The following is a 17,177-nucleotide window of genomic DNA, read 5'->3' on the forward strand; positions in this document are numbered from 1 at the left end:
TTGTGTTACTTGGCCGGCCTTTTGCCTTGATAGGTACTCACATTGGATGAGGGCGGCGCCGTCAGCCATCTCTGTGTATCCCGGGTCGTGTATGCCGTGCGCCACAAAGAGAGGCATACCTAAATGCGATGTGAACTGCTCTCCCAATGAAGCCTTACACGACTTTCATGGTCTGTAGCAAACAGGCTAGTATTTCCTGTTCTGCGTCCTAACCCATGCTGTCTTTCCATTGTGTTTCTCCGAATCGTACATGGGCTTGGAAGAAGCTCCGATCATAATATATAGAACAGTTGCTATGGCGATTTGTCACTACTGCGCTTGTGGTAGCAGAGAGAGCTCTCATCAATACGATAATACCACAGATACTATATCTATCTGCCACGTTGGTATTGATTTGACCTTGTTCCTTCAGATGGTTGTATGGGCGGATGTGTCAGTGGTGTTGTTCCCATCCGGGGGTTCTCGGATCCAGAGCTGCTTTAGTTGCAGCGGGCAAAATGACAGCTTAGGTTGAATCGGGTGAGTGTATGCGATTTTGGTAGAAGATTGATCTCTAGCCTCCGGAAGTCTTGCAGAGGACATAATCTATATTTAGTGCCGTGAGCAAAGGCGCGGCATCTTATAATCGCTATTGCGAGCCAATCGCAAGGTGGTTCGTCGTGAAACGCACCAACATTGTACCCCGGTACTGCATCGAATTACATACGAACGATTTCAGCTGATTTCAATTAATACCCTAAGGGAGAGGCGTTAGGAGCCAATACCAAGAAGCGCTCAATACGTTGCTCAAGAAGGGCTGAATGAACGCCAGATGGATACGACACCATGCTTGCCGAGAATGACACGAGGGATTCACGGCAGCACCATTACGTTAGCTGATGAGTCGCTCCCTTGGCTTCCATCATCTAGTTTCCACCATCTCATCGGCAAATGTTGGAGGCTCATTCAACGTCTTCCACATGTCCTACTGGACATCCGCTCGCGTGGCCTAAGGGCCGAGAATGAGGGCAAACTGCAGAACCTGTAGCAAACACGAATCATAACAGACCGTAGCCTCAAACACCAACCGACACCACTTGATTCGGCAACCGTGGAGTTGGTTCTGTATTCCTGTCAATCTCGGCCACAGATATTGCTACGAAGTCGAAAAAGAACCTTTGAATTGGATGAGGTTATCATGGAGCTGCGGAAAGAAACCCGTACCCGAAGCCGAGGTTGTGTTTCAGCGTTGAGTAAAGCGTCATCGCACAAATATTTCGCGTTGATTTGCACTGAACCAATGGACGCCATTTGCGTGAAACTTGACCGTATCCCTTGTTCAGGTGTGAGAGCCAAGCTGTTACCCAGCGTAGAGATTCCAGCGTACCAGGTAGGTGTGGACTATGGCAGCAAGCTTCCAAGGTCTATAGAACATGGTGTGTTGGCATTGTGATCAATGTGTCTCACACTCGGATGGAATTGTTTGACAGGAGATGGTCCCTTATCGCAGAGCTGCCAAAACGTTGACGGCACCGTCGGTTTCATGCCGTTTTAGACATCAGAAGAATATCGTCGATGGGCAAGTCCAGTAGAAATGCCCCGATCAAGATTCTACAAAGCTGGAGATTGAGTTGGTCAGGCGATCCTGAAGAAGGGTGCTGGGCAACAACGTGCCTCTGCCGCAGAGCGCGCACTTTCCTCTGCAGCTTTCCCTACCAGGTCCGAACCAAGCTGCTGAATTTGAATCACCTGCCTTTCACCATTCGATATTTGTCTCTTTATGGGCCTCAGCATCGCTATCGGCTCACCTGCCCCTCTCTTTCTCTCCACGTCTTGTCTTGTCATTGGATTGTCTGTGTTGGTGAACAATCGCGTATCCGTGAATCTCACCAACATTGTCTTCACCAAATCCTCGTTTCTCACTTCAAAGAGCGCTGATTCTGTGCTGATTTGTTGGGAAATATTCTTCTCATTGTTCTCATTGTGCGCGCGTGGGACAGTTTTACCGTATCACAGCATGATCGCTCAGCTCCGACTCTTAAGAGGCAAGTCTCTTTGCCGTGAAGAATCATTCGGACGCTCAGCCACCCTTATTCTCCAAACAACTCCTCACGAGTACCGACGGACGCTTTTAATGTCACTGAGGCCACAAACTCGCGCCAACTAGTGCCTCTCGTATTTTCGCATACAACAGTTCTGGGTATTGTGTCTCTACCTCCAGGCTGTGGCCATGTTCGATGTCTACTGGACAGACCATAATAGAGAGCTCGTCGGCGAGCGAGCTACCAGAAAAGAGCGCGAAGAGCGCGAAGGGAAATCTCGAGAGAGGAGCAGTCAGAAGAAGCAGGAAAACGCGCGACACTCTGTATCCACAAACGGATCCGCGTCCAGCGAAAGGAGCTTTGGTTTGTTTTCAAGCAGGAAGAAATTCACCACTCTAGGGAGACTGGACCTGACCTCTACCTCATCCGAGCCAGCTACAGATGCCACGAAAGAAAGGGGCATATCAGCGTATGGTGTAAAGAGACTGCTATCTCATCAAGAAAGTCCTGGTGCCACTGTGAAGCCCATGAATGCGGAAGACCTACCGGTTCAGCAGCCTGAACCCATTGATGGTAACTCCAGCCTTTCATCACGAGGTACGCCCCGTATGTGCGTTATACTGAATATGGGCAGTGGCTGACGTTTCTCGATGGCCAGACTCAGTTACCTCAAAATGGACACAGCCGTCTCTTGCAACTTCGAGTACTTTGGAGGGGAGCTCGCCTCGCAGCTCAATTGCGACAAGATCAGAACATCTGGTGCAGACTCTGGGCCCATCTTCGTTCATCCTCAAGACCACCCAGGTCGTTGTTGGCCCACGCAATTCGGACACCGATGTCAACCATCTGATTTCTGAAGTCCACATATCTTCAGATGGGGTCAAGGCAGCCACGCCTCCGCTACCTGATTTGCCAGAGGAAGGGCATGGATTCCTTAGACAATAATACACAGATAGGAACTCACTAACGCTTTACGTAGGGCGCCGTTGCCATTTGACGACTCTGACTCTGCACTCCTTCTCACTAGGCTGCAAACTCCTCCCCCTGTTGAACATCAAGGCAACAATATGCAATTCCTGTCAGGAATTCGCAGCAGTAACCAACTGTACGGTACAGAGATGTTGAAGCCTGGTAACCCTGACACTTGGAAACCGCCTCACGAGTGGAATTGCTCTTCGTCACCGGAAATTTCAACACCAGCGCTAGATGAGAAGACCAAAGGCCTGAGAATCCGCGGCGAACAGGGCCATTACATGTCTCCAGGACTAACGACACTGCAAAGAGAGGTGCGCATGATGGCTGCCGCAAGCCCGGAACTCATGCTAGCGAACATGAGATCCGAGATGGGAGATGCCTCGGACGCCAGAGTATACAAGGAGATCGAGATGACGAAGAAGCGATGGTTGTTCTCGGCTCTTCACCAGCACGAAGGCTATGCCGATTTCAGGCACGAGAGTTTTCATGTCACTGCACCGAGCTCGCCACGGACAGTCAGACTATTGGCAGTATATGAAACGCAAGGTCAGCAACTGCCTCCTAGCTTCATCGGCCTTATCCATAATTTTGAGAGACAAGCGGTCACTAATACTGCATTTATAGCATCTGCGACCTTCCTTGCTGCTCTCCACCCAAACATCAAGATATCTCATCTTTCACCGAGTCCCATTTCTCCCGATCTTTTCCCCAACGTTCAGCCGATACTCGTTCCCACTATATCGGCGTCCGCTGCGTCACACCCGCTGCCCCCTCAGCTGTTCTCAGCTGTGACCTGTCTATCAATGCCGACATTGTTTGCATCTACTGAGATTCCTCGGTTTCTGCGTCAAGTGAATCGTTGCTTGACGCCAGGGGGAGCGCTTTATCTGACTATCATTGACCCTGAGCCGGAAAGCACATCAATGGGACCAAAATTACGTCAGTGGATGATAGACAAACTCACTATAAATCTTGAGAGGATGTGCCGTACGACTGTTCCTAGTCGTACCCTTCCCGCTTGGTTGGCAGTGAGACGTTTACGGGGGAAGGGCAGCACAATCTCGACGAGGTCTGTTCCTGCGGTCCCTGAAGGTCTTACCAAGATACAGGGGGTAAAAGACCAGAGCAGTATCGAGGTTGAACTGCGATGCCTCGTCATGAGAATGCTATGGCAAGAGGTCTGGGGAAGTTTCGTGCATGCCAAGACCTGGTGGTGGGAAGAGCAGGACATCGTGGACGAATGCATTGAGCTGGGCACGTATTGGAAATACTCCCATGTCGTGGCAGTGAAAGAGAGCAGCTGATACCTGCCTACAAAATGTCTGTCTATAAACGGGCAATTACAGAAAGACTGAGACGAGGATCTAGCATCAGCAACATTGCCTTCAACTTGTACTCAGCTGCATAAGCCGCATAGCAATAGTTCTCTGGCTCAATCTACCCTGAACTCTCTACACCGACTCCTCTACTGACCTTTCCGTCAATCTTCCACCATGCCGTGACCAGAAAATATGTTTTTGTCTTACAAGCAGGCCGCGAAAAAGCCGGAGACACCCTCGATTGACGAACAAAGAGGTAGCCCATCGGTAAGAAGCAGAGCTTCGAGTTGGTGTTATACTCGTTTGAAGTTACAATGTAGGACAGCATTTGTTTGCATATTCACTGACACTGCGTAAATGTAACAAACCACAACAGTGCTACGACAAGAGCGTGTACCCAGGGGGCATTTGGCAGGTAGTCTCCTGAGGCTCTTAGAGGCTCAAGTGTGCTGTATTGCAGACAGGGTCTAGAACGTTGCATCGCAGTGAACGTGAGCCACGGCCCCTGATGGCAAACCACAAGGCCGACAGCCTTCCCCTGTCCCAGTTCCCAGGCCCGGGTCTCGCGTAATCTAAGCTGGGAAGGTCAATCGCCTTCGTCAGCCGACTCCGATGTCGATTGCCCCCAAGAAAACTCGGCGTTGACGGACCATGGCGTGGCATCGAAACGTATTCCTTGCTATGACAAGTAATAACAACTATAATAAGGGTTCACGAACGCCTGCTCTACCCCGGACTGAACCTTGTCGATGTCAGTACACAGCAGGGCATGGGGGTGCCGGCATGCTTCCTGGAGCCCTGTTGCACGATAGCCCGAAATGACAGGCAATATGAAAAGACGCTCGGTTGCTGTCATAATCTGGCAGGCAGGCAGGCAGGTTGAGGAGCATGGTTGATCTGCAGACGAGCCGTGAGGAACCAAAACCTGCAATACTTTGGCCAAGAAACATAACGCACGACCTTATTACCGGCATCTTTGCGGGTCACCGCTCATATCATGTCATATCCATCGGGTCGAGATTTCCTACGCGCAGCGGCACCGACGCCACGGCCCAGGAAACGGGGTCCCTGGCAGGCTTCACCGGTGTGTGCAACCCCGCAATGCACTACAGTAGTGGCGGACGTTGGACTATCACCGTGGCATCAGGGAGTGCACCATACCGAGGGCGACAGCTGCCTGTCAGGGCGTTGCTGAGACGGACGGCGGCCGGTTGGCCACATGCAAGCCATATCACGCCGGACCTCCTGGGCAGGGAGGAGTAGACGGATCGGGCCTGCGAGGTGAAGACATCACCAGCCAATGCGGCGGCGTCTTTGGTCTCTGTTCACAACCGAGAAGCAGGAGCTTCCGAAACCGCCCAGGGTGACGGAGCTGCGTTGCGCGCATAAGCGATCGCCTCCCCCTGGTTTGTTGAGGCTGCGGTGCTGTACTTCTGAACGTCAGTGCTTAATATCCGATCTGCTGCGCTTTGTGGTCTTGGGACCCAATGGGACATGAGAATATGGATGAACCCCTGACTGGTTTCCGAGGTGCACCGAAGCGAATGAGCTCGGGCCGAACGTTGAGAGTTGATATTCTTACCTATCGGTAGTTAGTTAACGCAAGAGCATCACTTACAGTGACCGAGCTGGCGGTTCCAAGTCTATTAGCTTGTCACCAAGCATTTTTCAAATGCAACCACTTCGGACGGTGATACATGCGACGTGCGGGTTTATGTCAAGCATTTTTGCTGGTAAGCCCATCTTACCCAAGTTCAGTCTTGCCAGTCTGTGCGGTCGATGCAGTGAGGAGAAAAGTCGACGCGGTTGGTCGGGAAGTTTCCCCTAAATCTCTGCATATAACCCCCTGTCAATTGGGGTAGACAAGGGTGTACGACCACCGCGTGGAGACAAGGTCACCAGTAGAATCGAAGGTACCTGAGACCACCGAAAGGTACAAAAAGTGTCTTGGGCTTGACGACGTGCATCCCGACCCTCTAGCCTCGCCAAATGACATGAGATGGGGCTGCTGAGTGGCTTCTCGATATCCCGGTCCCCGTCAGGAGGGAACTCGCGTTCTCTAACGGGCACTGACAGTCGCTCAAAATCGCGGCCGTCGTGACTGGAGCCGCTTGGACTGAACATGCCCTCGGCAAGGTCGTTGACTTTGTCGGAAGAGGCTTGCCGTCCAGGGTTTCAACATCACCTTATAGATATTTTTTCGGTCAAGGTAACTTCGACCTGGATATGTCGACTAACAACGCCGTGGCTTCACCTGTAGTTTCATGAGATCGCAAGTCATCTTTGGTAGGTGGCTCAGCCTCGCCGTGGCTGTCATCGCCGCCGAGACGTTCTCAGCTCACTGGGCTATGTTGTTTTCTTGTACATTTGAGTTTCTGGACATAGCCTTCTCCACGGTAGACGGCAGCGTCATCTAGTGTAAAAATGAAGCATGGCCTGACTATATGAGTTGCCCACGGCGGCGGAAATTACCACTTGGCTAAGAACCGTGGAATAGGGTTTGCTTTCGCAGCAACACCAACACTGATGAAGGAGAGGGGTGACCCGAGAGCCGAATGTCCATTCTCGTTACCATTTCCAGAACCGTCTCCGAGGCCTAGCTGGATCTAGCTAGGTGGCGCTTCCACCCGTTGAAATGCCAGGGCCTGTTTACGGAAAAGCCGCCTTTGCGAAGTGTCTCGTCAAGCCACCAGCATGTCCTTGCGACCTGGGGTAAGGGGTCGTACACCATCCAGATTCCGGGAATCTGGTTGCCCAGCGTCTGTGTGTCAAGACGAGATGCCTTGGTTGGCCATAAAGAAGGATCCTTCGGCCGTAGTCTTTCTTGAGATTTGAGCCTTCGCTTCAAGAGTCGTTGGCATCATGCTCTGGTGACCGTCCATGAGCAGCTTGGGCCTACATGACTCAGGAGTTTCGTCTTGGTTGCTTTATCAACGCAAGTACTCTAAGATCACAACTCAAATCTGCTCCTCGGGTATTGATCGCCAATCTTCTGCAGAATTCAAATCTGACAAGTTATGATCTCCACGTGTGCTGCTCCAACTAGTAGGGTAACTAGTGCCAATTTACAATACCACCGAGGCAATGATGGCCATGGCAACGTGCTGTACAATTGACGTATCTCGGCATTCCTCACCTGTCAGGGTCGTTAGCAATCAGCATTTAGACTTTCGATAGTTTTACAAACAATGAATTGCCGCATCCATGACTAGACTTCCGATTTAGGGTGCGTGAACCAAGTGTGCTTCTACTCGCTTGAATACGCGAACTGTTGAACGCATGAGCGCGTCGATGCATGCAGAAAGTCGGCCTTAACCCAGGCACACGGTAGGGACCAAATGTCTGAGCGGAATCTGGGGTGCTTCACATGCCCACAGCCAAGGGGCTAAGTGTGCTCGAAAGGCGGGGAAGAGGGGCCTCAGACGACGGAAATTCTTACAATTGCTGGGCAAAGCTTGGAGTGTTTTAAGGCTGGAAAATCGAACGATCTCGACCTCTGAAGCCTGTAGCAAATGCGTCGAATGTTGCGAGGCTCCCTGAAAGAAGCCCATGGTCACGAGCTTGGCTTCTGTTTCCAGCCAAGCTTACCTACCTAGTCGTAACGAGCCTCAGGGGATGGCTAGCAAGTGTGCTGTATCATAGGAACTCGTGCGTGTAAGTCTCATGCCATGCTCGGACAATTCCGAGATAGCTGCCCCAATGAGCCATGGTTTGCGCTCAGGCCTGCAAGCAAGTGGCTGGCGTCGCGTTCATCGCTTCCATGGGAAGAAGATCAATAGTCGTGGCATTCACAATTTCAGCGCATGCAGGGTATTGACACTCACACTACACTATGTTGTTGACGACGCACGACTGTGTTGACATAATCCTCCGCCACGTATTGGCATGCTAATGTGGTGATCCCAGAAGTTGTCCATTCGATGTCGATTGCTATGAGGCACTGACGTACTTGGGTCTATATTGCATGTACGGTGCATTGAACCCAGGTACCCTCCGCCACATAACATTTCGCTGAGGGTGGAACGGCTTGCCGGCTGTCACCATCACAACGGCACGCCGTTTGTAGCACTTGCGTATGAGAATTCGCGTTGCAAATTGAGCGCACGCGGTGAGAATGTCCTCGAATTGCATACCTTTTGCTATAAGTGAATGCGACGAGGAAAAGCAGGATCGAGAGTAACTCCTTGGGAACCCTATCTGGAAGTCCCATAGCCGATCCGCCGGTTAATGCAATCGGTTAATGCAAGGCCCACAAGTCTTTACTATACTCGACGGCCTTCAACCTGAGATGCCAGGCCAAAAAAGGCCATCTGGGGCGGCACACGAGGTGGAGGGCACGTTTTCGGCCACCGCATTTGCCTACACAGCAAGCGATGCACAAGCGAGATCGAGGTTCCTCACAGGTAGTGGATCTTGCACACCCAAACGCGAAAGGCTCCCCCCCAATGCCATAGGACAACCAGTGCCGCACGCCAATGTGCGATATATTAAAGACGACCAGATCTGAATGCGGGGGCAAGGCGTACGGGGGGAGGCATCTGCACTGGGCGTCATCTGGTGCCGCCCCTTCATGCACCTTTGCTACTGTAGGTGGCGGGCCAAATGCAAGACGCGACCAAGTCGCCAAGGCCCAATCTGATATAGAGTCTCGGGGTTTCGTCATAAACGTGGGTGTGGGGATCGCTGGTAGCTTCCGGATATCCAAAATGGACTGAGGCAGTCCCGAGGCCAGAACGACGTTTGTTCAGTCCTCGGCATCTTGGTAATCCTTCCGTGAATGTTGGCGAGCACCAAGAGTTGGTTATGGCTTGGAGCCTTTTCGCGACCCGTTGGCGTAACATCATCAATCTCGTTTCTCGAGGTGGCGTGTCCTCTTTCACCTCTCTACGCGACTCTTGGCAAACCCGAGTAGATGGTATTCGGTTGTCTCGCTTACTTGTCTTGCTGAAAATAAAAAACTATGGCCGGGCTGGCTTGTCATATTGGGGGCCGCAGTTCCTAGACACCTAAACATCTGGGCACCTATGCGCATCTATCTGGATGACTATGATTTCCTCTTTAATACACTATTTCCCGAAACATGACCAACCTCCAGCGCTTCCCGGCTATTCACACTTAGCATTTGAAAATGGGAATGACAGCTGAATGATTAAAGTTGGTTATATTGTACGAATGCATCCCAAACATTGAAGTTAGAATGTAATTAAAGTTTCCAAGCCCTTCTATCTAAGACACACAGCCACGGCGCGTAGATCTACATGCTTCCTTTTGGCTCATCATTCGAGTTCGGCCTCGTAGGAGTCGCTAGTTCCGTCATGCTCTCCGTCTCGTAATTTGTTCTCCCCTTAAGGCTGGGGATCTTGAAGGCTGTATTTCTCCTGTCGTTGTAGTCGCCAGTGAGCTGCGTGCTGCTGGGGCGCCGCGTGTGATGCCCTAGCTCCGAAAAGAAGTACTTGCATGCGGACCACGAGGTTGTGATGTAGATCACGGCGTTCCAGAAACCCTGCAGAGGCAAGACGATGGCGCTCATGAGTTCCAACACCAGAGACGCCTGACCAGTGTGTACCACACTATACACTCGGTTGGCTGAAGACGGAATCCAGGTGATCAGAATGGCTGTGAAAAAGAGAATAGCGCACCGCGCATAAGACCACGCTGCGTTGTTGGCTTCGAAGTTGGCCCTGCGCTTTTGGCGGCCAGGTCGTGCTGTAGAAGGCTCTTGTATCTGTACATTGCTTTGAACGGGAAGGCTGAATTCGGCATGTGAACCTGGGTCACGACGCACACTCGACGATATCGTTACGGAGTATGCGCCGCCTTGCGACGGCTGTGAAGGACCAGCCTCGGTGTTGTCTCGATCGAGTGTTACAAGGTCGATACCTTCCTGTCCATTACTTGCCTCCTCAGTGGTGACCATGACCTCGGTCGTCTTGGATGAGAACGGGTCATCCATCGTAAGAGGTTCAGGATCATGACTGCTGGAGAAGTAACGCAGTTGCCTGCGCTTGTTGTAGATGTCCCGCCCTGCTCGTAGGTAAATGAAGAAGGTGGCCAGAATCACAAGCCTAGCTATTGTGTCAGCAGCCTTTTCAATACTCGGACTGGTTCGCACAACTCACCATACGGGGCCGTAGAAAGTGGCAATACGGAATACATCCCATTTCCCCGCAATCCAGCACCACAGGGCGGCATCCGCATACATACGCCCCCTTCCAGGAGCTGAGACAAATATAAATGTAAGTGCTGGGATGAATGGTATCCCATAGCAAAGCAAAAAGTACCAAACTTCCATCTTGCGTAGCCTCTCCGAATCGTATTTATGGTAGAACGTCAAGTAGACATTCACGGCCATCGCCAGAGTCCATAACGCATCCGCTGGCATGAACCTGATACCAATTAGTCAGATCACCTAGAGCGACTGTGTTCGCTTACATCTGAACCAAGAAGCCTTGCAACTGGCACCCAATCGAGTCGGTGCTGTACACAAAATCCCTTGCTATCAGCGTGGCGACGTTGGTCATCATGTTCCCGAACGATGCGTAGAAGACCAGACGATTGATAGGCTTATGGAAAGCTTTCGAAGTCGAGAAAGAAACAATGATGAATATACATCCTAATAACGAGAAGACTGATCCTGTGCGTTCTATGATATTGATGGTAGACTGTTGATTCAGCGTCAACGGCTCCGTAGCTTGCGGTGAAGCCATCTTATGGATTCGGTGTTCGCTGAGAAGAGTCGACAGAGGATGTGCAAGCCTTGCGAGAGAGATGCGGCAGTATGTCCAGGGATATCTCTGGCTGCTAGCTGGAAGTTTGGACGTGAGGACTCATCTGCGGATGACAAGCCGATACTCAGCCCTCGTTGACTCAGCGAGGAAAGTGAAACAAGACGCCTCCGTTCAGCAACAGGCGGTAGTAGTTCAGGCTGTGATGGTATAGGCTTGGATAAGCCACCGCCCGCTTCCCGAGATCCAAGATTAGTACTGAAGAACCGTAATGTCAAAATAAGACAACAGACTAGGAAGACCTTGAGTCTAGGCCGAAGATCTCCAGTCTTGAATGGGCGAAGGATTCTGGGCAAGAGTTGCTTGTTGGGACAACGCAACCTTGTATTAATTCACCACCGTCCGGAATGCTGATGGCAGGGAAGGTCGTTTTTGTAGGAAGACAAGCAAGTCGCACGCAAGCGTCACAGCATGGAAGAAGACAGCACAAGTTCTTGCATTGGTACGGAGAACAAGGGCTGCCCAATGCTGGGACGACTGAGCTTCATATGCAGTTGCGTTGCAGGGATGTTATGCAGCATCAATGACAGACTGACCCAGTCCAAAATCAGGGACGTTCGTTTTGGGAATCAACGGGAAGGGAAGCCTGCAGGAAATGGGGAAGATTCGCAGGAGGTGAACATTTGACCCATGGATAGCGTCTTCATGGCAAAATGCATGGAGGGAAACTGGCCAAGCGAGCAGGACCAGGGGTACACCAAGCCGGCCTGGTGGGAAGACTTCCCAGCGCCACTGACTAGTTAGTATGCTGAACGCTGTCACGATTTGGGACGTCAGCATGGCTGTTCAAGGATGCTAGTAATTGACTGTCTCCCGTTGTACCTCTGACCCATGTAAAGTACCTCCCGCTTAGACATCTGGGGACTAGAGACATGGGGCAGGTTGCGGGGGTGGGACGAACCTGTGAGAATAGCTGGACAGGGGTATTGTTCACGATCCAAAGCAAGGGGTCCGCCATCCACCTCCCCTTGGCGATTTGGAGAAGTCAGAAGGCCCTGTCACAACTAATAAAGGGTTTGTTACACTTATCCAAGCGTCGACGGGAAGACGGTCTGTACACAGCAACTCGCGCCGAAACGCCACCTGAAGCCCACAGAGCAACAAGACCAACCACAGATGAAAAGGCGGGTGACCGACCGGCAGGCTTCAGGTTAGGAAATTGCTCTTGGGTTATCCGGGGTGATTGTTGTGGGACAGCGTATGACAGTCGGAGGATAGGACTCAGTTTACCGACCCGTTCAAAGGGATTGGGGCGACGATTGCAGAGGCAAGCGACACCATAGATGGTAGTGTTCTTCTGCTTCCGGCAAGCTGCACGACATCGCTAGTAGTGGACCAAAAGCTCGGCTGCCTGATAATGTGTTAAGGCAGGTAGATTCTAGCGTTGAACATTGATTTCATTAGTACTTTTGCCTCAATGACACCGTTGAGAAATCGTGCTAGAGCCTAGAAGGAAATACGTACTTCGGTGACGCTGGAGTTACTTGCCACATGGTCCTTTAGCTTTCGACGCTACAAGATAAGACTAATAAACATTAATCCATTGCCCTATGCGAACTGTGGTAACTTAAACGGTTCCAGTCAATCCCCCACTTGCCGGTGGCCAGATCAGTTATGGGATGATGGGTCGGCAGATTTGGGAACGAGTGAGATCGAGGCCGATCACAGAACCTGTAATCTCCGGTTACACGCTGGCACGGTGGGATTGAAGCCTATTGTCCAAAGGAGGCAATCGCTCTGGTCACTTGACGTGGCTCTTGAGCCAGTCCCTTCGAGATATCATAAGTATTTGCTTTCTGCATTGCAATAGAAGTCAGTGCCATCATGAACGAGTCATCCAGCTTAGCATCGCAGATACACTCTGAAGTACAGAGGTACAGGCAATTATTGTATAACTTCGTCTTTGGGCTGTTAGGCTAGGTGCTAGCTACTGGCAGCCTAACCAGCAGATTACGGTACCTATTCTGCTAGCGTTGGGAAGAAAGCTTGATTTCCAGATTCATTACTCTTGTAGTTAGTTAGCAGCATCTGAGTGCCAACAAGCTTCCTCTTATCTGCAATGGTGTTCATATACTCTCTGTTCAGAGATTTGATCTGCAAAGAGCACCGACCATTTCAAGACCTACCGTTCATATCTGGTGTTCGGTTCATGTTTCTGCTCACTACATTGTCGCCACTTTATGCATAGACATTGCCTGGCTGTCCCTCAATATTATGTTCACGGCTAGCGCCAGTTCACTGGCAGCTCATAAGAACTACGCTCGCTGGTGGCTTGTCCTTCAGATAACGCTGGCACACCTACTATGTAGATAGGCAAACATGACTACATTGGAAGCCTTCGATGAAAGCCTCCTAACTACATGTTAGAGTGACAGACGTACTAGCACCCGGGCTACAGAGCCCAAAATAAGCTAGCATAACTCTCCCTAGTCAAGCGGTCTAGAGCAATCCACAAGGAATTACCAAGCCGTTAACGCCAGCCGAGGGCAATGCTCATGACATGGTGAAAGCACTGGTACTCGCATCTTATCTTCCATCACACCTGTATTTACCGCCTCATGTTTGGTGTGTGTCTGTGCACCGAAAGGTTCCCGTTTCGGCACCCGAGGGGTGCTGTTGACCCCTGCGTTGCAATGCCGGTAGCAGCCGGGTTCCCAGGTCACCGGCTCCCGCTGCGGCGTCGTTTTGCAGTATAGCGCAATGCGACTCGTAAGCTGAGTGATGGGTATGACAGCTACCTAGGTATTGTCTTCCATGCAGAGGCAGTGTGCCTGTGTCCTGCATATATCGGCATGCTACAGCCTTCAGCACCGTTCCGCGCGGAACCACAGTCTAGGGTCTTGGGAGATTCTTCCGTTTAAAGAAACAAAGCAATCGCTCGTGTTCATCCAAATTGGACGGGTTTGTGAGAATAGATTTTATTTACTGGGATGCTGAGTATGTCTGTCACACGAAGCTGCTTTTATTTGCCCGAAAACCATTTCGCCAGATAGCAGAAGACAGCCCAAAGAGCAAACACACATGGGCGGATAGTCTCTTCCAGGAATCGGAGGGCGCAGTGTTACCTTCGCTTTCTGACATGGCGTAATAGCATGTCCGTGCCTGCCGTCATTGCTGTAGGCCTTTCAACGTGGCGTATTGGCTGGACCTCTGGTCTATGGTCCCTGAATCCTGCTGTGACGAAGATATGCAAGTTGGCTACGCCTTGTCACTGGTGAAACAGCTCGCAGCTGTGGCCGACCTTGTGAACTGCTGTCGACTTACCAGATGCAGTCTCACGGTCACATCGCTTCGTATTGGCATTGCAGTGGTCAAGGCTTGGACATACGGATGGGCCCAACCGATGCTTCGCAGAAAGCAGAAAGCCAGCGAATCAGCTTGGCGTCGCATGGAAGAAGGAACGTTCGAGGTTTTCCCAATTTTTCATGATGTCCTTGTTTGGGACGGTCAAATCAAGATGTGTGGGCTCTTAACCTATTAACCTCACGTCCTCTGACAGCTCAAGGAAGTAAATTGCCTATCACGATGGTTTAGGCCCAAACCAAACTCTCAAGTCAGTTAACTGGACCAGCGCACTATGTCCGGCCTTTGCCGGGGCAATTATGGGTCTAAATATGATACCAATTTACAGTTGTCGAGATTGTAAGCTCGATGGCCTCAGATTACCGATACTATAACCCAGCACGGAACCAGCATCTGCCAAATTATTTAGCTTTAATCTCTTTTAACACTTCAATGTCTTACAGGAAGTTGTTACATGGCTTCAGAGTCCAAATTGGGGACTCCATGTATTTGAAACAAAGACATATTTCTTTCTGAGCAGCTATATAATCCTATATCATTGCTTTTGAACTTTTGCTGTGTTCATGGACGACCATCCGGCCACTCTCGCAAACTTTGCGGCATCAGTCATGCTTTGTTTATATCCAAAACAGCAGTCTATCAGAGGGACCTGATCATGTATATGTATACCAGAAGGGCATGGAGGTACCTCAGGGTTCACACACTGCAGTGACAGTCATTTGATTGTTGGTCATGCTATATTCCCTGTTCGAAGTGAATCATTACAGGTGTTGGGGCTAGTAAATTAGGGTATGCAATATCTTTGGTCACGATGACGTGCTAATCGATCGTTCGCTCCTTTAAGAGTCATTATGTAACTAAGCTTCTGCGAGCATCATTGGAAGTTTTTAAGAGAAAGACCTTAGGCACTATCGTGAATTCCTGTGAAAGCCTAACCTGAAAATCTTATGCAGTCAATGAAGGGGGGTTACTATCGATACTAGAGAACTGTAAAGAATTACTCAATCCACTTGCTCTTGATCGACTTCAAGACGAAAGGTTACCCGAGTATGAAACATGTCTTGAGTATGAGTAGTTTTCTCCTTGTCCTTGGTTCCATGAGAAACAGCAGAAAGCCTCTAGATTGTCTTAGGCTCAGATGGGTTATGTAATAGGGTAATTTGCAGCTCCATATCTTTCCACCAGAGCGGTTAAGTGTTTTTGATGATTGAAATACCTTATTGTTTTCGGTCTCTCCTTGTAACCATCACAATCCGGGTCTCAAAAGACACCAGGCTACCGAAGATACACAACGAACAGAAAGTACAAGGCCCTCAAAGACGACACAACTAGGTCTATGGAATAGTACATCTTCCTAATTAGCCCAATATAATCTGTGTGAACCATGCCTAACTGCACTTCCTTAGCTTGCCTTTCTTCGCATGCAGTCATAGTACTTTAGGAGATACTTCATATGCTCAGGTCAGTGAGGGAGATCAGACCACGGTGAAGCATCTTTTCCTACGCAGGCAAATCAACTTCTACTGCAGACTAAGGCTTGATTACCCGGCCAGAGCACCGGGAGAACCATTATCGATATGCGAAAGTCGAAGAGGAAAAGTGGCCGGGGTAATGGTGCAGGGAGAGGTGAAGTTAACAACCACCAGCACAGCAACAACAGCGGCAGGAATCACCAAAGGACCTACAACCAGCACGGGACTTATGACATGGAAGATCGTGTCCGTCGACCTGGCAGAAGGGGGCATCGAGACCGAGGCCGCGGGCGCGGGGGCTCCCATAACATCAAACACAACAACAACAACCGGCCCACAAATCACCTTCACAATGGAGCTGGACAGAAGGACGCTGAAGATGGCGCCTTTGGCGGCGGGTTCAGTGAGGCTGGGACAGACTACGACGACGATGGCCGAGGCGAGCCGCCCTCCCCCTTCGCCTTCTCGTGGTCCGACAGCAACGGCCGTAACCACAGCCAACGAACACAGCACAGTAACAACATGCCTTTCACGGAGCTCCTGGCGGCAGCGCAGCCGCGCGCGCATACGGGCCCGCCGCCGTGCCACGAGTGCCTGCGCACGCGGCGCGCGAACCGGGAGCTCAAGCGGGCGATCGAGACGTGCTTCCTCAAGCTGTCGGGCGGGTGGGCGGCGTGGCTGCGCGAGGTCGGGTTCCGCGACGCGCGCGGCCACGACGTCGAGCCCATGGACTGGGAACCCACCGAGAAGATGGTCATTGTCATCGCCGACCCCAACTGTCGCAACCATCAGGGGCGTGGCTCGACCGCGTCCCCGAGCCCCGAGGTCGGTGGCCCGGCGGGTCAGTCACCCGAGCTGGACCGGCGACAGCAGCAGCAGGGCGGAGGCCAGGAGCGGAATGGCGCAGGGGTTGGTGTTGGCATGGGCCTCGGGCCTGCGAATGGTTTCGGTGCTCCGCCTGCGCTTCAGCAATACCAGCACCAGCAACAGCAACAGGGACAAGATACAGTCCACTTCACACAGCAGGTGCCTCAGTGGCACATCGGTGGAGCAGCAGTGCAGCATGGGGCAGAGCAGACGGGCAGGTGAGTGATACCACTTTCCATCAAGCCTAATGGTTCCTGTCGACTAACACACAAGCAGTGCCAACGCGATCGAGACTCATGGAGGATTGGGCATCCAAGGACACATGGGGCATCCAAGCGAGTATGTCGACCCGAGTAGGTGGCAGTTTCGCGAGGCTAGGCCGGAGGGTGCTGATATTTTCTAAGACTAGGTCAGTCGGTTGGTTCCTGAAGACTT

The 17,177-nt window shown here is 51.3% G+C and overlaps 4 protein-coding genes across 4 annotated transcripts; 3 read left to right on the forward strand and 1 right to left on the reverse strand.

The window, feature by feature from the left end:
- Window positions 1-2,209: 2,209 nt before the first annotated feature.
- JN550_008692 (uncharacterized protein) lies at window positions 2,210-2,966 on the forward strand (the record flags this gene model as incomplete). Its single annotated transcript, XM_049320681.1, has 2 exons — window positions 2,210-2,594; window positions 2,656-2,966. The coding sequence occupies 2 exons, from the start codon at window positions 2,210-2,212 to the stop codon at window positions 2,964-2,966; spliced, it is 696 nt and encodes a 231-aa protein (XP_049169350.1).
- Window positions 2,967-3,088: 122 nt separating this feature from the next.
- JN550_008693 (uncharacterized protein) lies at window positions 3,089-4,300 on the forward strand (the record flags this gene model as incomplete). The annotated part of the gene is made up of 1 exon (XM_049320682.1): window positions 3,089-4,300. The coding sequence occupies one exon, from the start codon at window positions 3,089-3,091 to the stop codon at window positions 4,298-4,300; it is 1,212 nt and encodes a 403-aa protein (XP_049169351.1).
- A 5,269-nt stretch (window positions 4,301-9,569) lies between these two features.
- Window positions 9,570-10,836, reverse strand: JN550_008694 (uncharacterized protein; the record flags this gene model as incomplete). Its single annotated transcript, XM_049320683.1, has 3 exons — window positions 9,570-10,380; window positions 10,435-10,701; window positions 10,748-10,836. 3 exons carry the CDS (start codon window positions 10,834-10,836, stop codon window positions 9,570-9,572), a joined length of 1,167 nt encoding a protein of 388 aa, XP_049169352.1.
- A 5,144-nt stretch (window positions 10,837-15,980) lies between these two features.
- JN550_008695 (uncharacterized protein) lies at window positions 15,981-17,145 on the forward strand (the record flags this gene model as incomplete). Its single annotated transcript, XM_049320685.1, has 2 exons — window positions 15,981-16,960; window positions 17,019-17,145. 2 exons carry the CDS (start codon window positions 15,981-15,983, stop codon window positions 17,143-17,145), a joined length of 1,107 nt encoding a protein of 368 aa, XP_049169353.1.
- Between the last annotated feature and the right edge of the window lie 32 nt (window positions 17,146-17,177).

Source organism: Neoarthrinium moseri, assembly GCF_022829205.1.
Source record: "Neoarthrinium moseri strain CBS 164.80 chromosome Unknown scaffold37_Wmoseri_CBS_16480, whole genome shotgun sequence".
Taxonomy (NCBI): domain Eukaryota; kingdom Fungi; phylum Ascomycota; class Sordariomycetes; order Amphisphaeriales; family Apiosporaceae; genus Neoarthrinium; species Neoarthrinium moseri.